This window comes from Pectinophora gossypiella, chromosome 9 (genome assembly GCF_024362695.1).
Source record: "Pectinophora gossypiella chromosome 9, ilPecGoss1.1, whole genome shotgun sequence".
Taxonomy (NCBI): Eukaryota; Metazoa; Arthropoda; class Insecta; order Lepidoptera; family Gelechiidae; genus Pectinophora; species Pectinophora gossypiella.
This window is the reverse complement of record NC_065412.1, coordinates 2,896,746-2,923,565: the sequence shown is the minus strand read 5'-3', so window position 1 is coordinate 2,923,565 and position 26,820 is coordinate 2,896,746. Positions and strand designations below refer to the sequence as shown.

General features: G+C 38.3%; 1 protein-coding gene across 2 annotated transcripts in view; it reads right to left on the bottom strand.

The window, feature by feature from the left end:
• Window positions 1–26,820, bottom strand: part of LOC126369404 (tachykinin-like peptides receptor 99D) — a 212,498-nt gene that overhangs the window by 19,969 nt on the left and 165,709 nt on the right. For both annotated transcript variants that reach the window (XM_050013807.1, XM_050013808.1), the window contains exons 2-3: window positions 1,221–1,360; window positions 108–261 (exon numbers count right to left, since the gene is read on the bottom strand). In XM_050013807.1, the coding sequence (XP_049869764.1) occupies window positions 108–261; window positions 1,221–1,346 (280 nt within the window). In that variant the 5' untranslated portion in view covers window positions 1,347–1,360. The remainder of the gene's footprint in view (window positions 1–107; window positions 262–1,220; window positions 1,361–26,820) is intronic.

Here is a 26,820-nt window from a genome sequence, read left to right as displayed (position 1 = left end):
TGCCCCACCTTGCAAACAACAAATTCTGATGTGCAACGTGAAATGGGTATGTATTTTCGAACGCAACTTGAAGGCGAGCGATTGAAAACTATGCCGTTAAATCGTACCTAAGAAGTAGTTGGTGACGCTCCTCATCCGCTTGTTGGCGAGCACGATCCAGATGACGACCAGGTTGCCGACGGTGGCCACCACCACCATCCCCGCGAACAGTACCGTCCACAGCACCTGCCGCCACCACGGCAGGATGAATGATTGATACACCTGTGGGGTAAATACTTGGTAAACGTACAAACAACTACTGCTCATATTTTTTCCTGTATCTAAAGGTTTTTCGGAAGAAATTGCTGCTTTAGCACTAATACTTTCATTTGGCTTGTTTCTGTACAATGTGTCCAGTGTGCTCAGTAAAGTTCGTACCTACATGCATAAACAGTCTATAATATACATTTCCCTGCTTGGCACAGGAGTCCCCTCAATCCACCGGGGGGGTATGGAGCATACTCCACGACGCAAAGTAAGTATATTTTTTATAAAATATGAATATGGTGTGTTTCTCTTGGTTAAACTCAGTTACGCCAGCGTACAAGTGTAGGTACCTATGTAGTATAGGTAGAAAAATAAAAAGTTAAAAGTTTTAATCTTCGTTTTCTTCTACTTTTGGTCTAAGAATAAAGCATGGGAGCCCAAGCAGTGGACCACGGAGGCCTTTAAAGTCGTAAGACCGAACTTTTAAAATCCAACCTTATTGTTATACTAATGTGTCTGGAAACCTCGGCGGCAAGAGGTTAATGGAAGTCGATAGTCGAATAATTCGGATGAACTTTGCTAAAAAACTTAAACTTATAAGAGAGAGAGAGAGAGAGAGATGTGGTGTTAAAGACTCAGATTGAGAAGGGAATGTTAAGTTGGTTTGGACACGTAGAACGGATGAAGGATAATAGGATTACGAAAGCAGTATATTAAAGCGAAGGTTGCTAGTAAAGGTGGCAGAGAAAGACCTAGAAGGACGTACATTGACCAAATTGGGAATGTCCTTAGAAAAAGGTTCAGCACGATCTTCTCTGACGATTGATGAATGTGGAGGAAGGAAGAGAAGTGTGTCAGGATCGAAGCAAATGGAATAGTCTCTGCTTACCCCGGTGGGCGTAAGTTTAAGTGTGTATGTATGTAGAAACCTGCTAATATTGTTTAAGTTATTTACGGTAAGAATGTTTACTGACCTCTGTGGAGTTAGGCGTGTGGTTGACATAGTGTCGCTCCACCACATCGTAGAAGGTGATGAAGAAGTGAGGGTCCGTGGTCGAGTCATTGGGCGGAGCCGTCGGGCTCAGATCATCTGGCATCATAGCATCTGTCACACCTAAGGACAAGAAGAGAATTATGTTAATATTAACATTACTGCAAGTACGTATAGGGTGGTTAAAATGGCCACATCGAAGCAATTCATCTAAGAAAGCAATATTGCTTTCTTAGATGAATTGTCGCCTATTTAAACCCCCAGGTAGCCGTACGGGTACGTGCGGGGGTTAGTGTCATCGTGTCAAAAACTATCAGGGATGATTTAACTCATGATTCTAAGTTAATTTCAAGTGGGATTTTCCATCGCAAAGCTCATGAAAATGATAGAGTTTTTTTTAATATTTTCAGTTTCATAATTTGCGACGGAAAATTCCAAATTAGCTCAGAATCATGAGCTGAAATATTCCCCTCAGTGTTCGGTACAGTGTTGCTCATGGTACTGAGTTGATATCAAGAGAAATTTGTTATCGGAAAATTCATGATAGTGTTTTTGAAATTATTGTCAGTTCCATACTTTTGGGACGGAATATTCCACTTGATATCAACTCAGAATTATGGTCTGAATCATATTTCAAAGTTTTCGTTACGATGTCACTAACACCTGTATACTTATTAACATAAATACTTACAGACGTATACTTACAATGGATATAAAAAACCCAAGGAGAAAAAAAAACGCGAAAGAAGTTTAGTATAATAAGAAAAGAAAAGGAATTCGAATAAGCTTTAGTATTTTTCCATAAAATGAATATTATGAAGTTGGTTGAAAAGTCATTTAAAAACACAAATGTTTTTAACTGAAAAAGGTTGTATTATGTGTTCTTGACAGTAAAATAATAATTGAAGTGTTAACTAGAACTTGGAACTGTATTATAAATGAAGAACTAAAAGAAACAATAACAAAGATTTTGCTTTTCTACAAAGTGTGCTGTGCAAGTTATTCAAGTCCCTAGTTGCAGGAAGAAAGAGACATGAATAACGGTTTTACCTGAAGACATCGACGGTGTAGTCTCTAGACTCCTAACAAGCTCCGAATGGATTCTGTCAAAACATGCGACTAATAGATCAGATATCAGCTGCCGGAGGACTGTGACTTGTTTAGAACTACCTACCTGTTAGCATAGATTAAATTATAATACTACATACTATTTATTGTTGATTATCGTGGTAGACAGAGTACCTACCTACAGGTATAGCTTGTAATTTTTATTAAATATAAGTCAACCATTGTGACGTGGTGCGAGGAGCAGACATCAAGACAAACTTTTGCGGGTTTACCGATGTCTGTATTCCAGTGTTTGTAAAATTGATTTTATAAGAAAAAAAAAAAATATATATATATATAAGCAGCCGTCTGACATTGTTCAATCAATCGCGACCACTTCCGTGACACTGCACAATATTTGAATACGTTAATCATATTACAAGCTTGATGAATATTAATTACTGATATGGTTTGTTTAATTGTATTTTTCATTGTCTATTTGTTTTTATATTTATGTTGTTAATTATTTTGAGAGTTTGCCTGTGCCCAACAGTGTGAGTGGTACGTATGTAAGTTATTATTTTTATATTTTATATATACATAACATACAATGTAATGATTATTGTAAATATTGTATGTCCTCCTAGTAGGATATAATCGGACTTTTTATAATGAAAAATGTTAAACACCATATACTCTACCTATGATCCTATGTCTAAGATCTTGATTGAGCTAATCAGAACACAGCGTCCCAATTTCATCATCCCTTCCTTACCAGACAGAATTAATGTAATAATAAGATATAAATCAAGCATTAGGTGTCTATTTGGTTGTATCGTTGATGTCTGAAATAAATCTGTATTAGAGCTTCCAGTAGGTACTAGACACGGCAAATAAATGTGTTTAAGCAACGGTTACGTATATCTCACCTAGAAACAAGCTGGATTTGTTTAGAAGATAAATGTTCTACAATGTTCTATGCGCTTCATTCTATTTTCATTAGCTAGTTCTTGTCGCGGAATTCGTGGACAGAATAGTTAGACTACTAGTAGAGTCGATATACAGGGTATTAGTGACATCGTAACGAATACTGAGGGGGATGATTCAGACCATGATTCTGTGTTGATATGAAGTGGAATTTCCTGTCAGAAAATTCATTTTTCAAAATTTTAGTGTATTTTTTAATTCTTTTCGGTTCCATACTTTTGAGACTGAAAATTCCACTTATTATCAACTCAGAATCATAGATGGAATCATACCTCAAAGTTTTCGTTGCGATGTCACTAACACCCTGTATATCAGAGAGCAATAGAATGAATGAATTATTTTTATTTCAGATCTAAATCCATATTTGTTAGTAACAATGTAACAATTAGTAACAATCCATATTTTGTTAGTAAAAATAGAGAGATGCCGCGAGAGCATAGCCAGTGGAACCGAAATATGCACAAAACGATAATTTTGTATGAGACAACGATCGTATTACAAAACTTTCTGCATCATTTATTGCTTCTTTGGTATCGCGTAATAACAACTAGAGCTTGTGTAACTACGCAATGACCGGTGGGTAAACCGATGTAGCGGTCCAGCCAGAAATGTCTTGGTGCGGCCGCTTCTTACGCCGACGCGACGTGAGTTAACAGGCGATATGCGGATTCTTGTAATTCACCACTGAGGGCATATCTCCCTTGTTTTTGTGATTTGTGTCGAATACTTTACTAGCCACTCGACTCAGTTCCAGTTATTCTCTGATCTGTGGCAATTGGGTCGTGTATTAGGTTCAAGATACACACACATTGATACATAAACTCACGCCTATTTCCCACCGGGGTAAGCAAAGACTATAGAATTCCATTTGATTCGATCCTGACAGACTTCTCTTGCTTCCTCCACATTCATCAATCGCTTCATACACGCACGCCCGATCAGAGTAGATCGTACTAAACCTTTTCTAAGGACATCTCCAATTTGGTCAATGGTAAGTCCTTCTAGGTCTTCCTCTGCCGGCCCTACCATCAATCACCCTCAAATTAAGACAGATCTAAAACTAACAAGAAAACATTTTCTTTTTTCTATTTTATTTATTCAAATTCATAATACAAATTTATACAATACAGTACAATACAATACAAATACACTTTATTGCACCAAAATAAAAAGAAATAATTACAAAAAGTCTCTTAATTAAGTACATGGCAAATGGCGGCCTTATCGCTTAAAGCGATATAAGCGCTTTTTTGTATTATTCAAATAATACAAAAAAGTCGTCAAATTATTTATGAATTTTAATAAAGAAAAACGTAATAACTAGTCCGACATTTAATCACATTTTTCTATGACATAACTGTGTGCCTTTTGATACAATTTCCTTAGTAATTTCGTGTTCTGACGTTTAGAAAAAAGTAACTGATTTGAGTAGTTGGAAACTAGCTTATTATACTGAGTTTCATTGTAAATATTCTTTAATGTAATAAATTATTCATTTATCTACAATACATCTTAATTCATATCCAAAGTTCCAGAAATTCACAGTTGTAGGAATTCAACTTCATTCCGTTAATTTCATTTGAATAACTCCAAAACTCAAAGCGTAAGTACAAAAAATAGTGAAACTGAGTCTTTTGGCTAAATTAGTATAGTACGTTTTGCTTCGTCGAGCAAGGACTTGTTCAACGTTCTAGAAAGTTCTGGGCTAATATTATGTATAAGAATGCTTCAGACGAAGTTTGGTATGGAATTCTACATTACGCCTTAATCTGTGCATAGTTTGAGGGTAAGGTATTTTTTCAACCGCTCTTACTATAACAATCCACTTTTAGAATAAGTTGACCTAACCTGTATTGAGCTGGTTTACCCTTCCCGGGTTGGAAGGTCAGACAGGCAGTCGCTTCTGTAAAAAACCGGACCTCTCAAATTTACAGGTTAGAAAAGCGGACTCTATATGAAAAACGGGATAATGCTAGGGGGATGAATTCACTTTATTATATACCTCTGTGGTCCAGTGGTTGAGTGTTGGGTCTCGATCCGGAGGTCCCGGTTTCAAAGCCTGGTAGGAGTAAAATCATTTTGTAATCCCTAGTTTGGCTAGATTATCTCGTTAGCGCGAATATGGTTGCGCCGCCATTATGTTCTAATGTGATATGGTCCTAACTGTTACTACTTAGAGTGCGCCGGACGTTTAGGAATCAGTAGTAACACCACACTGTGAAGCTCCTTTCATGCACCCTGTCTGATTAAATAGATATCATTGGTACCTGTCCCTAGTATTAGACAGATGGCATAGTACAGTAAAATTAGTGATTATATTTCAATAAATATAATGTTTTAAAAAGCTTAAATGCGCCGTACGAGTTCCGTAAAGAACAGAAGCCAGTGTTGTGACATTAGCATAGTGATGTATCAATCGAGATTATGCCGATCGATTCTGTTTCATCTAATACTAGGTACTCCTCCACACCATTGTTCGATATTAGAAACCTACTAACATTGTACAAATTGAATTTGGCTTAATGAGATACATTCAAAAGGAATAAGGTATGGCTCATAAATAAATCAAATCTCATACCGGATCATGTACGGGAGTTTCTACGCATTTTACATATTGACACACGTATCGGATGGGCTTACGGTTTTCTTATTACGAGAAGTCATATAACATTAGATATTGCTTCGAGGAGTTTGAGAAACACATTGGGAAATATGAAATATACTTCAAACACTACTTCTTCTTATCGTGTAGGTTGTGAGGTGGAATACTAATCTCACCAACCCTAGTGTCAGGGTTATTATTGAGCCGCCAAAGGCCCCTGACATGACTTATGTAACGACTACATACTTACATCAGGAGTCTCTCTCTGTCTTTCTGAGTCAGCGTCCACGTTTCTTTTAAAGACCAATTCCTTCACCTCCTTATAAGACATGACGTTCGCCTTCTCTTTAATCTGTTCCAAGTAAGCTCTTCTTGGTCTTCCCCTTCCTCTCTTCCCTTGTAGCTTCCTTTCTATGATGTTTTTAATAAATTCGTCGTGTCTTATTAAGTGTCCAATCATCTTGCCTCTTCTGTTCTCAATAACTCTCAATATTTGCCTCTTTTCCCTTAACCTTATTTAACTCTTAGGTACTAACACTTCCTCGTTAGTAACTCTTTCAGTCCAACTTATTCTTTCCATCCTCCACATTTCAAAGGTCTCGAGTCTCTCTCTGTCTTTCTGAGTCAGCGTCCACGTTTCACATCCATAATTATTATTATTATTTCTCTTTTTAATTAAGAATTGAAATTCAAAGAAGATAAACATTGCATAATGTTTACCGCACAAGAGAAAAATATCAAATAAAGATAAAAATGAAAGAAATATGCAAGATGCTAAGCTTTTGATCCGCTGTTTAAAATGTGCATTCATTTCCTTTTGGACCACAAATCTTATTTATAAACACTCGTATTTATACAATCTTAGGGTGGTTTAGTTATTTTTATTAGAATTTGTTTATTTTTACTGCTTGCTCTGTTTGACTGAACCATAGAGCAATACGGACCTCCGCGGACCGGAGCTGAACAAATTGAGAATTTTGGCTACGGTAAGTTACATAACATAACATAAACAGCCTACAACCGGAGAGGGTATGGAGCATACTCCACCACGCTGCTCCACATTTTGACACTTTCGAAATGATTTACGAGGTAAATGTATTTGGTAGAGTTAGAGGGGTCTAAGCGAACATACTGCAGTCAATTTAGGTTAATTATTTATGAAGATTCTGATGGAAATGGAAGAAACGAAGAGAGGTGTGTCAGTATAGTCAGTGGAATTCCTTTGTTTCTAACTACCTCAATGGAAGATAGGTGTGATATTAAGTTTTAAAAAACGGATAGGGGGATAGAGAAGAATAATTTTCGATTCTCTAAGTCTCTATTCGTCATTAATCGGAGGCATTCGGAAGATTATATACTCCATGACACTGCTCTACTCCGGATTGACATAGAACTCCAGACCTTAGGATAGTTTGCATTCAAAGTTGACCCGACCGAGAATCGAACGCGTATATCATTATGTATTCATTAGCAAGTTAGGGATCCTGGTAGTTTGTGGATGCAGTTTAGAACTTAATATACAAGAAGTTAGGAAGCGGAGACGTGATCCCATGTGGAGGTCGCATAATGAGTTTATGCAGACACTGGGGTGAAAAACTTTCACGATCTGTTGAATTTGCTTAATTAGGTGAAGATTCTTGCTAAGTATTCTTTGATGGAGTTAAATTTTGCTCCATCTGTGTTTCGAAAACCTTGTCCTACTCTTTCTTTTCAACGTTTTCTTGTCGATATAAGTAAGTAGGTATGCGTTCTTGAGAATTTGCAAGCTAAAAGTCGTCAGGAACGCAGCCTTTGTGGTCTAGTGGTTAAGGCATTCGGTTCACGATGTGGAGGACCAAGTTGGATTACCGGCGGGTACATTATTAAAATCAGTTTGTAAGAATGTGTGTTGTTTAAAAACTAAGATAATTCTATTCTTCAGAAGGCACGTAAAGGCGTTGGTCCTGGCAACAAATTATACAGGCCTTCCTTCAATCAATCAGTGTGGTATGGTAGTAGCCCTGGACCAGTTATTTGCTCCTCTAAAGTAGTTTTTAATTAATACGAAACTTAAAGTAAGATGATCGGTCCCGGGTTCAAATCCCGGTGGGGACATATCACGAAAATCACTTTGTGATCCCTAGTTTGTTTGGGACATTACAGGCTGATCACCAGATTGTCCGAAGGTAAGATGATCTGTGCTTCGGAAGGCACGTTAAGTCGTTGGTTCCGGTTATTACTTACTGATGTAAGTACGTAGTCGTTACACGAGTGGTCTAAGAATCCTTTGCGGCGCAGTAATAACCCTGACACTAGGGTTGATGGGGTTGGTAATCTACCTCACAATCCATACGATAGAAGAAGAAGTACGAAACTTGATGGGCGGCAAAAACGCAAAAAATATTCACGATAGAAAAACTAGTTTGTAACTAAATCCTTACATGGCTATATTACCAAAATGGTTGGTCGCATGGAGGTTCGACCTCTGGTCGTGTTTACCTGTCGGATAATGAAATGAGCGGTCGCCGCCGATTTGCATGAGCTCGAGTACACAGAGCATTGCAATCACATAGTTAGCCAGTGGATATTTTCAGTAACATACGTACAGCTTGAGGAGTGGACTTTCTTGGTTTTCCAAAAAAATGTAGATGGCGCTGTAAAATTTGCCTTCGTTTAACCTTCCAAGTTCATGGATAACAGGCATTATGCATCTTTTATCTTTGTTTTAAAATATCAGTGACGACCCTTCTTAATACACTCAGGCACAACCTATCAAAATAAAAAGAAAGTTTGCCATTGACACGATAAGAAGAATATAGATAGCAACATACATATTATATATAAACAAATAATAATAATAAAACAAAATACATACATACATACACACACACACACACAAACATACACATAGTGTGTGTGTGTTGTGTGTTGTGTAGTTTACATAGTGTGTTTAATATGTTACTTTGCGTGTGGGTAAGTACCTACATAAATTATAATCTGAAAAACATCATCTTATTAAGGTAGAATTCTGTTATGTTTACGCACTGTACCTATAAGTACCACACTAGAAATACGCTCATAAACATGCTAAATAACATTTTAAGCGTATTGTCATTTTATTTCACATTTGACAGCCTCCGTGGTCTAGTGGTTAGAGCGTTAGGCTCACGATCTGGAGGTCCGGGTTCGATTCCCGATGGGGACATTGTCGAAATCACTTTGTGAGACTGTCCTTTGTTTGGTAAGGACTTTTCAGGCTTGAATCACCTGATTGTCCGAAAAAGTAAGATGATTCCGTGCTTCGGAGGGCAGGTTAAGCCGTTGGTACCGGCTATTAGCCGTAAAAACATCTCCACCAACCCGCATTGGAGCAGCGTGGTGGAGTATGCTCCATACCCCCTCCGGTTGATTGAGGGGAGGCCTGTGCCCAGCAGTGGGACGTATATAGGCTGTTTACGTTACGTTTACGTACGTCATTTTATTCCACGTAAACATTATTAAATCAAAATATACCGACCTACCTAATGAGAATGTTTCGAAACAATAAATACAAATGCTCTTGGGGTATTTGTGGAGGGTGCTTATCGAGCGCACTTCATATCGGAACAAAGTTAGTGTGGTAGACGGGTCTAATATTACATTTGTCAAGGGACAATAAACTAAGTCTAACTTGGCAATCGAGACTGACAATCAGACAAACTTGGCTAAATGATAACTTTGCCATTGCCCGCCTTATTACAAAACAAGAACAAATAAATTTAAAGCTCATGTCAAACTTACTTTATGTAACAAAGCTTATTATGAGATTAATCTTCTTATCGTGTCGATGGCAAACTAAATAGTATCGGCCCAAAACTTGGCAACAAGTATGACGTTATCTGCAGCGCTCATCAGATCCTCCTGCGTGCAGGTGTTCGGGCAGGTGTTGAGATTAATCATAACTTGATTGTCCGAAAGTAAGATTATCCGTGGTTCGGAAGGCACGTTCAGCCGTTGGTCCCGGTTACTACTTACTGATGTAAGTAAGTAGTCGTTACACGAGTCATGTCAGGGGCCTTTGGCGGCTCATTAGTAACCCTGACACCAGAAGAAGACACACGATAGAAGAAGACTTCAACTGGTCGTAGGAGCGATTGTACCTAACCATTGATATACCTAACATTGATATTACGCGACAAAGTTTACCACATGACATAAACCAGTCCATAGAAGCAACCAATTACTTAACATGAGCGATTCCATACCATGCAGTGTGACAGAATTACTCAATGTATTTAATTAAATATAACAGACACTGGCTATTAGCCGTAAAAACACCTCCACCAACCCGCAGCGGAGCAGCGAGGTGGAATATGCTCCAGACCGGGTCCGGTTGATTGAGGGGAGGCCTGTGCCCAGCAGTGGGACGTATATAGGCAGTTTATGTTATGTTATAACAGACACACAGACGCTTAGAACAAACGGTTAAATACAAACCAAATTCGACCAGTAACATATACATCCAATACCTATCTCTTTTTCTCAAAGGTTGTCTGGAAGAGATTGCCACTTAGCCAAAGGGCCGCCTATTGTACCTACTCTTTCTATTTCACTTTTGTTGTATAAGTATTTCTGTATTTCCTGTGTCTGCAATGAAGTATAACTATTTGATGTTGTATAATTGTCTAAAGGTATTTAAATGATTATCACGTGCTCAGCGGTGAAGGAAAACATCGTGAGGAAACCCAAATTCCCGGGAAATGCATTTTTCGGAGGTATATGACCTGACCTGTATTGGGGTGGTTCCCTTGGCCAGAAAGGCAGTCGCTTCTGTAAAAAACCGGACCTGTCAAATCTTCAGGTTAGATAAGCGGAATGCTAGGGAGATGATGAATTGTATATAGGTATTTGCAAAATATTTTACTTTTCGTTTGAAGTTTTACCTAACCAATTCTTCTGCTGACTCACGTGTAGGTTTATGACAATGACTCTCCTCACCAACCCTGATGTCTACAGACATCGCCTCTTGTCAAGCCAGGATGAGCGTGTTACTAGCCCAAATGCCTCCGCCAACCCGCAGAAGCACAGCGTGGTGGAGTATGCACCATACTCCCTCTGGTTGATCGAGAAGCCTGTGCCCAGCAGTGGGACGTATAAATATATGTACACTAGCTTTTACCCGCGACTTCGTCCGCGTGGCATGTTATAAAAGAGAGATCTTTGTGTGTGGGGTGCATGTCAAATTTCAAGCATCTAACTTATGCAGTTTAGATTTTTTCATACAAATGTTTTTTCCTGCTAACTCCCGTTCCCGTGGGAATTTCGCAAAATCCTGTTGCAAATAAGCTTTAAGTTTACTATGGTACCTGCATGCCAAATTTCAAGCGTCTAACTTAAGCGGTTTAGATTTTTCATACAAAAGGATTTTCCCGCTGATTCCCGTTCCTATGAGAATTCCGGGAATTCCTTTCTTAGTGCACCTCTACGGTACCTAAGCTACGTCCCTTCCAAATTTCAAGTGCCTACGTCTAGCCGTTTAGGCTGTGCGTTGATATGTCAGTCAGTCAGTTTCTCCTTTTATATATTTAGATATATATATATCTTTGATCCATATAATATTCTGTCTACAGTTTATAATGTACGGTCACGAGTACTGTATACTTTTTGAAACCATGTCACATTAACTTTTTTGACAAATTAATTTGACAAATGTCAAATATGATAGTGTGACAGGGTTCTAAAGTGGGTACATCGTATTCATGACTGTACGTTTCATCTTACGGTAGGGATGATATTATGTTTTCTTTTTTAAAAAGGCTCCCTAAGCACGGGTGTGTGCTATAAAAACAAAAATTCTTTAAAAAGTTATACAGTCCAATCTGTCACCGTCAGTATCAACTACAGTGTCCAATCCATCAGCCAGCCAGAAGGGTAAACGGAAACCCAAAAGATACGTATATATACGTTCATGTTTCTTATTTACAGTAAAGCCACATAATCCATTTATTCTTAAATCCTTTTTAATGATTCTTCTTTATATGGTAGAGGACCTCCGTGCTCCAGTGGTTGAGCGTTGTGCTCACGATCCGGAAGTCTCGGGTTTGAATCTCAGTGGGGAACACTTTGTGATCCCTAGTTTAGTTAGGACATTACTGATCACCTGATTGTCCAAAAGTAAGATCATCCGTGCTTCGGAAGCAACGTTAAGCCGTTGGTTCCAGTTACTACTTATTGATGTAAGTTAGTAGTCGTTACTAGAGCCATATCAGGGGCCTTTGGCGGCTCAATAGTAACCCTGAAAGCAGGGTTGATGGGGTTGGTGATCCAACTCACAACCCACACGATAGAAGAAATTATGGTGGACTCGTATAATATGTAGGAGGGATATGTACAGTCACTCACACAGAGAACACACAGGGAAGACATTCCCTTAAGCACGTGGTAAACCAACTGAAGGATTGCGCCCGATTCCAACATTGTTCCAAATTTCCGCTCATGACTTTGTCCGCGTAGCCTTCAATCCCTTTTTTAAACAAAATAATGCCCGTAAGGGTTATTCCCAGGCTAAAAACTACTCTATGTTCTTCACTAAGTCTGCATCTTCGTACTAAGTTTCATCTAAATCGATTCAGTAGTTTAAGCGTACAGACAGACAGAGTTACTTTCACATTCGCGTCAGACAGAGTACTGCGGACGGAAGGCAAGAGGAAAACCACTGCCCTATTTTACCCTAAAAAAGTAACATGGAAAATGCTGCACCGACAAGAGCGTGGCTCTTAAATTGCTGATGATGAATATTCTAGGAAGTGTGAATGCCAATAAAACATTTTCATGTATAATGTTGACAAGACGAGATCATATCGATCGCAATGTCTCATGATGAAATCTCATGTAGAGCCAAGGTTCTAACTCTACACGCCCTAACTATGCAAACATTAAGTGCACAAACTTTACACGTTAGACAAAGAGATTTGCCCATTTCTTACTATAAGAACTATATAACAGAATGACATTGAACAGTCAATTTTGTTACCTTACGCTCATAGTGACGATAGCGAAACGGCCAAGCCACATATTTGCCTAACATTATAAAGTTTAGACTTTTTTATTTAATGTGATATGTGCAACAAAGTATTGTTGTTTGTATTGTATAAACATTTATTCTGATTCATATACGGCGATAGCAATTATCATAGAACAAAAGCTGTAGAATAGAATAAAATTTAATTGCAAAACCAATGTAACGGAAAGTACTTAGTACTCGAAACGTTTATTGAAAAAGCAATGAGGCGTAAATGATAGTAGATAATAACTGTTAAGTTTTAATCATTATAAATAATTATGTAGTAGGAGGCAGCACTGGCCTAAACCAATGGTTTGTTTTCAAATTTATGTTTTGATTATTACGTGCTCAGCGATGAAGGAAAACATTGTGAGGAAATCCACATCCCCGAGAAATGCATTTTCGGACGTATATGACCTAACCTGTATTGGGCTGATTTTCCCTTCGTGGGTTGGAAGGTCAGACAGGCAGTCGCTTCTGTAAAAAACCGGACCTGTCAAGTCTTCAGGTTAGGTAAGCGGACCCTGTGAAAAACTGGATAATGCTAGGGAGACGATGATGTGGTAGGAGGTATTCAACATATAAACATGCGAGCTCATTGGTCAGTATTTACATTCATACAATAAGCTATAAAAAAATATCTATTTAACAATTTATATAACATTTTATATTCAAATTCAAAAATATCTTTCTTTATTCAGTAGATGATAATGTTGCGGGTAAATTGATGATGATGATGACGATGATGAAATAATTAGCAAGTTTTGCTTTGATTGTTCTGAGTTTATACGTTTTAAATTGGACGGTAAGTAGTTATAAAGTTGTGCTCCCTCGAATGTAAACATTCAATTACCGTAGCTTGTTCGTATCTTTTGCAATACGAACTTACATATAAAGCCCGCATAATACTTGATTCAATTGCCCCGGATTCTAAAGCGACGTCATTCAGTTTAACCATTTAACGGAAAACATGGCATTTCAATGATAACTTGATGGAATAAAATCTAACGATGCTATACCAACACTAACTGGTGGAAATTGTATTTACTAACAGGGGTAATAATCGACTAATGGAGTGTGTATTTTGTTATCGCTGGGCGTCATATAACCGTAGTGGATTTGATGTTAGAAATAATATGCTTGGAAATACGTCGTATCCTGTCTCAGTCTTACTGTATGCCGTCCGCGCGCTCTCTCCCTTTCTCCTTAGCGGCTTACGGCTATTGAAGACTAAAGTAAGTTCCAGAGGGGTGAGCTAGCGCTTGGTGCGGAGCAGATAGTTACCGTTCTATAAGTATGTACGGTCACGAGTACTAATATGTACATACTTTGAAATCATGTCACATTAACTTTTTTGACAAATTAAACCGTAAGTCTCATTAAATGTCAAATGTGATAGTGCGACAGGGTTCTAAAGTGGGTTCATGATATTGCTTATGACTGTACTTAGTATTAATAAAAATAGAAATACTCTTTATTTGCCTTAAATCCCATCCATCCATCCTTTTGTCTTTTTTTTATTTGTAGTAAAGGTTTAATATTCCATGAACCTCCTCTTAAATTTATTTTGTTCTATTTTCTAAGTACAGTCCATAGACTGCGTACAGGGTGTTAGAAACATCGTAAAGAAAACTTTGAGGGATCAATCAATCAATCAATCAATCAATCAATAATACTTTATTGCACAAGAACATATAATAAAGGACATAAACATACGAATAAAACATAAGCACAATAGGCGGCCTTATTGCTAAACAGCAATTTCTGCCAGGCAACCTTAGGGATGATTTAGACCATGATTCTTAGTTCATATCAAGTGTAATTTTCCGTCGCAAAAGTATATAAATTGAAAATAACTAGAATGAACACGAAAACTTTCGTGATTTCTCCGACGGTAAATTCCACTTGATAGTAAATCAGAATCATGAGCTGAATCATCCCCCTCAGTATTCGTTACGATGTCACTAACACCCTGAATATCGACTCTACTAGTAGTCTACCTATTCTGTCCACGAATTCCGCGACAAGAACTAGCTAATGAAAATAGAATGAAGCGCATAGAACATTGTAGAACATTTATCTTCTAAGCAAATCCAGCTTGTTTATACAGGATAAATTAGAACGACATTCCACACGATCGATGTGTTGCAAATTGCAATATTATGAAAACATAATATATTAAAGTTGCGACGACGCAACCGACACGCAAAGCTTATGTATATGTTACTGAGTTTAGTATCATAAATATACGTAGTCGTACAGTCAGTGGACTGTATTTATAAGGGCACTGTTAGGGCAAGAGGGTGCTTTTATTAGTGGACTGATAAATAAACGTAATTAATACAGTGTAGTTTCAAAATACCGAAGAAGACCGAGAAGGACTTACGATGATCAAATTGGAGATGTCCTTAGAAAAGGTTCAATACGATCTACTCTGAACCGGCGTGCGTGTATGAAGCGATTGATGAATGTGGAGGAAGCAAGAGAAGTGTGTCAGGATCGAAGCAAATGGAATTCTATAGTCTCTGCTTACCCCGGTGGGAAATAGGCGTGAGTTTATGTATGTATGTATGTAGTTTCAAAATAGACCAATATTCTGGATCTGCCACTACTAAACTAACAACTTTATATCCGTGGTAATAAATGTTTTATTTCCAAAAATCCTTTGTTAAAGGCTACATTTTATAAGGAACCTTTGTGCGAAGGCTTTTGAAATCTTTTTTCTTTTTCAAATTGCCCGCTGTCGCTGCCGGATGGCAAAAGCAATTTATTACACAACCTAAATTGATGTCTTCCTTAAAGTTTGACATTCAACATCGTTTTTTATTATATTAATCGCAGACAAGTATTGGGGTCACAAATGTGGCTGAAGGTTTTAATATTGCGTACATTTTTTCATACGTTTTTCCTGTAACATATGGGTAGGAAGTGGACCGAATAGAGGGTAACTTTTAGGGTAAGGCGGTTATCACACGAAAGACGTAATATACGATCCCGATGACCCGATTACTCTAGCCATAGAGGCGGCCAATCAACTCGCGACACCAAACACTTCAGAACCCCGATGCCGACCCCGCCCTGGTCGACGATTTCCCTCATTCTGCGCTTATTTATTTATTTATTTATTAGGTTTGCCAACAGACAAAAACACTTTTACATGTAACTTAACCTATTTACAAATACTGGACTAGTGCTCGTCCAATTATAGGCAAACACAACATGCGCTTATCGCTATCGGTCTCTGATCACTCTATTACGAATTACAGATGAGTTTATGTTTAGTGGGGAAGGTGTGCTGCCACCAAAGGATGTTTTCGGGGTACCGAACAGAGCATAGTATCCCGCTAGCCACAAGTTGGTAGTGTGACTAGGGACCGACGATCCAACGGCGTTATGTTGGAAGTTGTATATATGGGTCATGCATGCTGTGTAAACTTCGATATCGCGTTTCACGACTGCTTGAAGACTGCATTATTGAATGTGGTGCCATCTGTTGCATGTGAGCGGAACTAGGTGGCCAACTAGTTGAGTCCGCCATTATGTATGTACTAACTCGTACAAAATGAGTCTAAACCAGTTCATTCACCCCTGGTAAACGCAAAGTGTGGTTTCACTTCATTAACATATTGACGTTTTTCCAGTGATTTGCTGTTTTCCATCGCCCCACACGTTCATAATCGTTTATCAATGTCTCCAAGGCTTCCCGCAAAAGATAAATACTTTTTCAGTTCACTTACTACAGTGACTTATTTTTGGGGTTCCAAATCTCAAGAGGAAAAAGCGGAAGCCTTATATGATTACTTTGTTGTCCGTCCGTCCGTCCGTTAATTTGTCGATCCATCACAAAGAAAAAATGTTTTTGCAATTACAAACTTATTTGCAGGTACTTGTACGGGGTGTAAGTGTCATCGTAACGAATACTGAGAGGGATGATTCATCTGATTATTCTGAGTTAATATCAAGTGGAATTTTCCATCGCAAAAGTATAGAATTGAAAATAATTTTAAAAAACTAAAAAAAAACATGAATTTTGCGACGGAAAATTCCACTTGATTTTAACTCAGAATCATGGTCTGAAACAATCCCCTCAGTATTCGTTACGATGTAACTAACACCCTGTATAAAGATCTATAAAATGCGATGACATCGGCGCGTTCGAGTCCTGCGGGCGCGTCTAGGTGTGCGTTCTCCTTAAATTAAATTAATAACACTGGAAAGGTAGTTTAAACCCGTTTGATATTTAATTTACTAGTAAAAAAGTGACAGTGAGTGAAATGGTATTTATTTTTGGTCTACTACGATTTATGTGAACGATGTAATTATTTAATTTTAGTTTTATCCTAGTGTATCTTTTTTCTCATGTAAGTAACTTTGTATAGTCTTAAGTGAGAATAAATAATGTTTAAACCTAACTCAATGGGGCAAGGCCCATACTGGGGTGCATATTCAAACTAAAATATGTTTTAAACATGAGCGCCCTGGGTTCGCTATGTCATTCGCTTTACGATCGCGTTGCGTTGAAAAAGACCGATCAAAGATTTGTGCGTTTTAATAAAACCTTTCAACATGTCGATCTTTGTTGAATTCTCTTAGGCTTTGCATCCTACTTTTTGCAAACAAAGAAGGATTGAAGCCTGATGTTTCCCAGACATAATGATCTATCAGTTTTCATTGGAAGACTGAAAAGGTATTTGCTATGTCATTCATTCATTCATTCATTGGTCTTATGCGTCTGTTTCAGACGATTTATGATGTCATTGCCTCGAAGAAATGCACTTTCTTTCATGGCTGTGCAAGCCAATCCTAGAGCGGCAAACTCTACCGCACACTCTGCAGGAGAAGTCTCCAACTGGTGGATTGTTGTCGGTTTGATGGCGTTTCATGCTATGTAAACCTATTTAATCTGCTTTAAGCTTACCTTCAAGTAAAATATCCTTTTGGGCCTTTAGCGGCTCAAAAATAACCCTGACACCAGGGTTGATGAGTTTGGTATTTCTCATCACAACCCACACGATAGAAGTGAAAAAATAAATTCAATTTCAAAAATATCTTTAGTCAGTTGGTAACATAGTTACACTTTGATTGTCAATTTTTACATAACATTATCTCATGACTATATTCTAATTGGGGTAGTCAAAGGTACATCGATACCCAGACCAGGGGCCTGTTTCATAAAACTTACAATTGTAAATTACAACGACAATTTGGTGTTCATTACGTAGCTAATATGAAACTGCAAAATATTCGTGATCACACACTCCGCAATGTACAACAAATTGTCATTGTAATTTACAATTGTAAGTTTTATTAAACAGGCCCCTGGTAGGGAGCTTTCTGTTAGACCAAACATAAATATACTTTTGTCGAACGTCTTATCCGCCTAAATCTACTGCAGCTTTTCCACCCGTATAGCCGAGAGAAAGTAGCTGCGAGAAAAAACTCGGCACAGGGCCCCAGATGAATAAATATTAATTACGGGAATTTTTTATCGGAAGCGATATACGTTCGTCAAAGTCAGCAGGAGAAAGATAATTCAAGGCTAAGGTTATATCTATATACCTACGTAAACACTACAGTAATAGCATAGTACATTCCAGTACAATACAAATTATTTAATACAATTTATTGTACGCAAAGGACTCAAATACAACGCGCGGACAGTCGCGGGCAATAGCTACTTAGTTACTTATAAAAAAGTAAATGTTGTAGTCATATTTCTTATCCCTTTAAAACTTGGCACGTGGCAAGTTCAGGTATCTCTATGGAATGATGACGTCAACAAGTTCCAAAATCGAATCTGACGCGAAGTTCCGAGAATAATGTAATAACATGCTAACGGTCCCGACAAATCTCTGTCAAGTAGAAATATCTGGAATATCTGGAAAGTAACTGACTAACTGACTTGTATTACAGACTACAAAATAAAATGCTGAATAGGTATTTTTGGTATCTAAGTGATTTGGTTTAATTTTAGTATTTTTTCAAGAAATACCCATGCGTTACGCGTAAGTGCGAGCGAGACGCAGGGCGATAATTGTCGCGTCATCCGCATTTCGTATCTTATGTCGCTGGGGCAGGTTGCGACATAAAGGATGTATTATGGCGAGAGTTCAGGGATGTTTTGTAAACAACCAATTTAAAATAATGTTTGTTTTTCGGGATATTCCTTTGGAAATTCTTTACATTTTCCACAGTTGTGTCCCACGCTTTGATAAAGTTATATTTACTTACATAAAATCGACTACCTACCTAAAATGCTACAACAAAATTTGTTGGATTGCTACAATCTAAAAAAGAAAGGACAATATAGTATCACGCCTGTGTCCGAAGGGGTATGAAGAGGCGTATAGTAAATATACCCATCGACTCCTCGCCAGCAATAGAGAATAACTGTGCACAAAATCCCGGAAACCACGTGACGTCATTAATTTATTTTCATAGGATATTAAACAATTATACATGATATGTTAACAATAGGTGTAGGATATTTTCACATAAGTACTTGACGTACAAAATGGAAAAATTGAAGGGAAGAGAGGAAGGGGTAGACCTAGGAGAACATTTATGAAACAATAAAATAGAAGGTGCAGGTCGTGTCGTGTCATGAGGTGAAGGTTTTGGCGGGAAGAAGAGAGGAATGGCGATAACTCCACCGACAAGAGCGCAGCTCTTAAATAAAGAGAGAGAGAGAGAGAGACTTGACGTACAATCAACCACATTATCCACATCATCATCATCATCATCATCATCAGCCCATTAACGTCCCCACTGTTGGGGCACGGGCCTTCCCTATGGATGGATAGGGAGATCGGGCCTTAAACCATCACGCGGGCCCAGTGCGGATTATCCACGTATTAAAACTAAATTATGTACAATCTTAAAAATAATTCAAACTCTTTAGTCGAATTCAGTGGTTTAGAGCCCGAGTTGAAATTAAAAAGGAAGGCTCATTTTTATTATGAAGCTTACAAACATGAGGAGAAGTAGGTACGCAATATTTCCTCAATATATTGGACAGTTGAGGTTACTATTTGTCGGTGAAGGAAAACATCACAAATAAATCTATATAATTATGGTAAAGAAAATATGTTTTTGAAGGAAGAGGAAAATCGAAAATTGACGCAAGGAAACTTAAATAAGTTAATCTTAAATAAGACACGCATCTAAGTTTTATCCAATTATTTTGGTGCAATAAAGTATATTTGTATTTGTAAGTAGGTACACAAACGGATTGTAATTACACGCGAAGATGGAGAGGCTAATTTTTCGCGAAATCGTCTGGAAAACGAGATTTTTTCATGAAGACCGCGAATCTATTATAATAAATGTTTCTTTCTTTCTTTCTATTGGACACTTCACACAAAAAATCTCATTTTACACAGACACTACAGATTGACGTTACCGTACAGATTTGTGTGTGCGAGGTCTGACGCCATACGGTTGAAGACTAAACTGTGTCTGAGATGAGGTGAGGTAATCCTAGCTCAGCCGCTGGTGGGGAGCGGAGAGTTTCCGTTCTATACGTAGTATTATTATTCCTTATTGCATGCTTAGGGATAGAATAAAAAATAATACTACGGCCACGAGCATATATGTATACACTTTGGTACCATGTCACATTAACTTTTTTGACAAATTGAACTGTATGTCTCACTAAATGTCAAATATGTTAGTGCGATAGAGTCCTAAAGTGGGTATATTATATTGCTCATGACTGTACATAAAGAACAGTAACTCTCCGCGCCGCACCAATTCCTATCGGCCTTCAATGTGACATTTTTATCCCTTCTCATAGCTCATTATTTATAAGTATCAATCAAGTTAGAAAGACCGTAATTTCTTACCCATTTTTACGACTTACCAGGGAAGAGAAACAGATGAACGTGTTGGGTTCATGTGTTGATTTTTTTTTGTTACTCTTTGTAATGCAATCTATCATCAAGGACATTCAGCAATATTTTTGATTCTCCATACTATCAGGCTAGCAAGGCATGGGACCATTGTCCCATTCTAAATGGTTACTTGATTATATCTTGTGGCGCTTTCCTCTTCAGTCTCAAAAATGTGTTTGGGTTTCTCATGTGTGTTGATGAATGAATTACTATTTACTTTAAAACGCTTGTTCAATTAGTTTTCTGTCAAAACGATAGCCGTTTCTGTTTGTCGACCGCGTTTTGCAAACAAGACTATGTATCTAGGTAAATCGCTTGACCTAAATAGCTGTGGTAAATAATTGGTCACAATAAAACAACGTGATAAATGTTTAGTTTCGTGGACATTCAGTTTGATAAACTTGTGATAAAGAAGAAGAAACAGAACATTATTTATAACATTTCTTTTTCCTTACTGAATAAGATATTTTCTTTTTGAATCAGGATGGTGATTTATATATGCCCACATTTGAATGGAAACGATTGCTCACGATTGAATAAGTATTTACTCTGACCTAAATAACGTTGGTAAATAAATTGGCATAACGACTATATCCCAATTGGGGTAGTTAGAGGTAATCCATCCATCGTAAGATACCGAACTTTCTGGTCAGCAAATCGCAGTCTATAATGGTAAAGTCAATTGAGTTAGTGAAGAACTGCACTTAAGATAAATTTATTACTCATTGGTGCAAGTCCGGTACCGGATTCGAACTGGCGCTCCCCGATTTGGCATACTATCTCATCATCATCATCATCAGCCCATTAAGGTCCCCACTACTGGGGCACGGGCCTTCCCTATGGATGGATAGGGAAATCGGGCCTTAAACCATCACGCGGGCCCAGTGCGAATTGATGGTTATTAACGACTGCTAATGCAGTGACTGCTAATAACGTGCCTTCCGAAGCACGGAGGAGCTCGAGATGAAAACTTTTTTTTGTGGTCACCCATCCTATGACCGGCCTTTGCGAAAGTTGCTTAACTTTAATAATCGCAGACCGAGCGCGTTTACCGCTGCGCCACCGAGCTCCTCTACTACCGAGCATACTATCTACCTTTGACTAATACTTTTCATATTTTTCGAAATCCCTTAATTCATATATTTGCTTATTTTCTTATTTATTGTAAGCAAATCCCGACAATTTTTTGTTGGCACGATAGTTCAAAGTATTTATAAGCGTAACTTTGGTACTGGCAGAATATCAGTGTTGCTAAGAGTGGTATATCTACTATCCTTCGCAACAACATGCTGAGTTAGTCCCATTTCCCTGGCAGTGTATTTTTGATTTGTATACTTATCTTTATCTTCTCTACTATTGTACTGCACTGTTTTGGGAATAAAGTTATTCTATTCTATTTACAAGCAAGCCAGTATACCACAGGAGCACAGTGACACTGTGGTAAATAAATTAGTAACGATCATTGACCTCCTATCTAGAAATAGACTTCCAATCTTTGTAAAAAAGTGTCCGCGGCGCATCTTGTCACTAAGCGACAACGTGTCAAGATCGAATTTAGTCGCAATGGGCGTAGTGACGACACTGTACAATCGACAGTGTTCTTTATTTTAACAACCTAATTTGAACTAACTTAATAATAATAATAATAATAATAATAATAAAGGCGTCGGGATGTGACGACCCCATCGCCCCCTGGTGAATTCATCAGCGAACCTGGTGAATTCAACAGTGCAGTCAGTCTCCGCAGGCCAGCTTGTGGCGAGCTGTTGGTGAGTGACGACACCACGGAGCTGAGATCCCCCGAGAGTCGGTCAGGCCCTCCGTCTCCGGCTTGCCTTCACTGGCCGGCTGGAGTGGACCCCAGCGGGGGCCGCAGGACACTCACCTCTGGCTTGCCTTCATTGGCCGGCCAGAGTGGGGCGTTAGAGCTATACGCTCGCAGGGTGGAAGTGAAAGATGCATAAGTCGCGAGTTGGTGAGGCGGGTAAACCGTCTCGCAGAAAGCGGTGTACACCTCTCGACACCCTGAGCTGCTCACAACCATGTTGCTGCCTTGCCGTCCAGTCGCGTCGGCTAGATAGGTGGCCCATCCAGTGAGTGGCGAGTCACCGCCTGCTCATTTATCCATGTTTACCAACATTGGTCGAGCGGGCGCCATAGTCCCCCATAGCTCCAGTATCCCGGTCCACTAACCCCCAACCCAATAGCCCAGTTCCCTTTGTTCCCATAATTTGCAATAGTCCTACACGAACCGGGGATTGTCTTTGGGTGCACTCCCATAGTGCATACAGGGATAATCGCCGGTTGGTGTCACACCACATTTAGATTAAACTGTCTTAAGGGGCCTCTACGTGTTGGCTTCGGCCCCACGCACGCCTTCCAAAAGTCCGGGCCTCCATAGGCCCGAGATATGAAAAAGACATACAATAATAATAATAATAAAAAAGTTTATTTAGGTAAAATCTACGACACACATATACATTTACAACATTAAAATATACACACATTAACATTAATATTTAAGTAGTTGGAAAACATAAAGGTATATGGGTGCCGCAGTTCACCAAAAAAGGCCAGGGTTCAGTGAAAATTTACCCAGAGGGCAACACTGATTTTCAACCCACGCCGATCGGTGAAACGCGAGTACCCGTACAAAAAATTTTAAAAAATAAATAAAGAGTACAAAAAAAACGACAGTGTTACACATAGAAAGCAGAAACAAAACAATAAAAGAAAGAAATATTACACTAAAAGAAGGATCTATAAGTGAGTAGTGAAAGCAGTGTGTAGCTATGGTGCATGTGATGTGTGAACTTGCACTACTTACGACGAGAAACTAGATTTTGTTCTATATATGGGAATTATTCTAAATTCAAAACTTCAATAAGGCCCACATATTCTATCACAAGCGGGCAAGCTAAGTACAGCAGCATATGCCGTCAGAAGGATCCGACAACTCACAAATGTACCCAATGCTAGACTTGTCTACTTCTACTACTTTACTACTACTTCCACAGCATAATATCTGTTATGTCCTGCGCTATCACAGCAGGTACAGGTAGGTAAATGATACAAGTATTGGTAATCAGTAAGTAAGCCCGCAGCTCAAAGGCACGTCCGCACGTCACGACGAGTGACAGGTAAGAAGTGAGGGGCGAACGTACCCGTTGGTCAATGGAACTACATTATTATTTATAAGTATGTAAGTATATCAAAATGTCTTACGGTATTTTGCTGTGGGGTCGAGCCGCTGATGTAGAAACTATTTTCATTATCAAAAAAGAGCAGTTCCCGCTATTTATAATCTGCTTTGTCGGGACTCTCTACGGTCGCAAGTCAATATATTTATGAAAACATTATGCAAGTATGTACGTAAAAATGTTTCTCTCCTTCCGAGAAACCGTCAAAGGCATACTTACTTACAAAACATGGAAAAAAATGCTATTCCAAATTCTATAAATTCATTTTTTCGGGGGTTATGTATAAGTTTTTACAATAAAATTCCAGATAATATTTTGAGTTTGTCAGAAAATGAATTTTCAATTAAGGCTCAGGATTTTTCAAGCTTACTTTATGTAAAAAAGCTTATTTATAAGTTTAATGATTACCAAAACGATAACAAAATTCTGGCTCGGACGGGACTTGAAACAGCAGCTCTTGTCAAGACGGGACGAGCGTGTACCATTACACCACCGGGTCCTCATCCTACATACACATACATACATAAACTCACGCCCGTAATCCCTAATGGGGTGGGCAGAGCCACAAGTAATCAAAGACAACTTGCAGCCACTGTTCCTCATCCTGTCCATGCGAAATTCTTTCGATCTACGTACTTAACAAGAATAGTTAGTAATTAATAATAATTACTTAGTTCGATATTTTTTTTACTCGCTGCCAAACTATTATATCTAAATAAGTACTTAACAATGTTAAAACAAACTCTTACCATTTCTTAAAAAAGCTTAGTATTAAACAAACAATATAAAAAGCCTGACGAGTGGGTTTTATCTGTAGGTTTACTTTGATCCTCTTTATTTATTTACTTTGTCATTCAATTTGTTGTGTATTCGGTCTTACTCCTAAGGGTTCGTTTATTGAAATCACAAACACTCCCCTTGGTAACATAACTTCGGTCAAGTGTATTCTATTCACGCTATTTTCTCTGACCGTTGTTTGACCCAGCCTTAAGGCTGGGAACTTTGGAGTGCCAGGGTCTACAGTCTTGCAAAGAATAGTTTATTTATTTAATAATAGAAGAGATGTTTTGGCATCCGTAAATAATCATAAAAGTGTTTTTTATATGTTGACAATACAATAGGAGCGAGAAGAACTCGGTGGCGCAGCGGTAAACGCGCTCGGTCTGCGATTGTTGAAGTTAAGTAACTTTCGCAAAGGCCGGTCATAGGATGGGTGACCACAAAAAAAAAAAGTTTTCATCTCGAGCTCCTCCGTGCTTCGGAAGGCACGTTAAGTCGCTGGTCCCGGCTGCATTAGCAGTCGTTAATAACCATCAATCCGCACTGGGCCCGCGTGATGGTTTAAACCTATATACTTATGTATTTTTACCATGTTTTACAATTTTATGTCTCGGCAACAAACTTCGCTAAAATTATGAGAAATCTATTTTTTTTTATTAAGCCGTCGTAGATTTATAATGGTGTCGATTCTTACCTGTCGAGTGACGATATTCTTTCCTTTTCGCCAAAAATTAAAAGGACTACGAACATTATCACTTCAAAACACTAAAATCTAATCTAATCTTGCTTACAAGATCCCATTGTTGGGCAAAGGCCTCCCCTTCCTCTTTCTATTTTTCGTGGTCGTGTGCGTACTCCGGCCAGTCCCTCCGGCAAGCGTCCAAGTCGATAAACAAACGGCGTTCAATAAACTAAGTACCAAAAAAACACAGGTAACTTATCACTATAGCGTTTTCACTATTACAGTTGGCTCGACCATTATTTAGACGGCGATACGGCTACCTATCATGTTGGTCTAACAGAAAGCTCTGTGAAGCGTAGGTACTTACCTAATTCATCTTGCGCTTATGTACCTCTCACTACTCTAATTGGTATATATCTCTCTCTATATTTAAAAGCTGCGCTCTTGTCTGTGGAGTAATTGCCATTCCTCTCTTCCCTCCGCCAAATCCTTCACCTCCTGATACGACACGACCACCTTCTCTTTTATTTGTTTCATAAACTTTCTCATAGGTCATTCCTCTCTTGCCTTCAATTTTTCCTTCTTTGATGTTCTTTATAAATGAATCGTGTCGTAACAGGTCTCCAATCATATTTCCTCCCCGGTTCTCTAATTGGTATACCTATAGTCGAGCTTAAATGTTATATTAAAGTGATGTTATAAATTGTACTGTACGTGGTATTGTACTAGAAAGTAGGACAATTCAAATTTGAGATTTGTGAAGGGTGAAGGCAAATGCTTTTTAGGATTGAGCCCCCTGGATCTGCTACCGATATTGATCTTCATTGGTTTCGCCTTTAGCGTTAAAATCCTGTAATTTATCATCCTGCCTTTAAGGGAAATGACATCGGATTTTTAGAGACATAAATATATAAACTCACGCCTATTTCCCATCGGGGTAAGCATAGACTATGGAATTCCATTTGCTTCGACACTTGCTGACACACTTCTCTTGCTTCCACCACATTCATTAATCGTTTCAAAACGCACGCCCGCTCGTATGTTCGTCGATTTTTATCTGACAATATTTTTATTTGCTTTCAAAACATTAAGTATGATAATATGTTACGTAAAACAGGATCAATACAACAAAACAATATTTCACTGTTTATCTAAATGTGTTTATGATCTACCTTAAATGTGATTACTAATAATATTTTTAGTTAGAACCTTTAAAACCCTGAAAAGAACCCGATATGTTACATTTTACGATTTATTTTGTATCAAGTTGTTTGCTGTAAAGCGTATGCGATAATGAAATTTATGACTGAATTTAATATGCAGTTCGGCTGCTACTAAGCTTCGGCTATAAATTGAGAGGATAGGGCTGGTT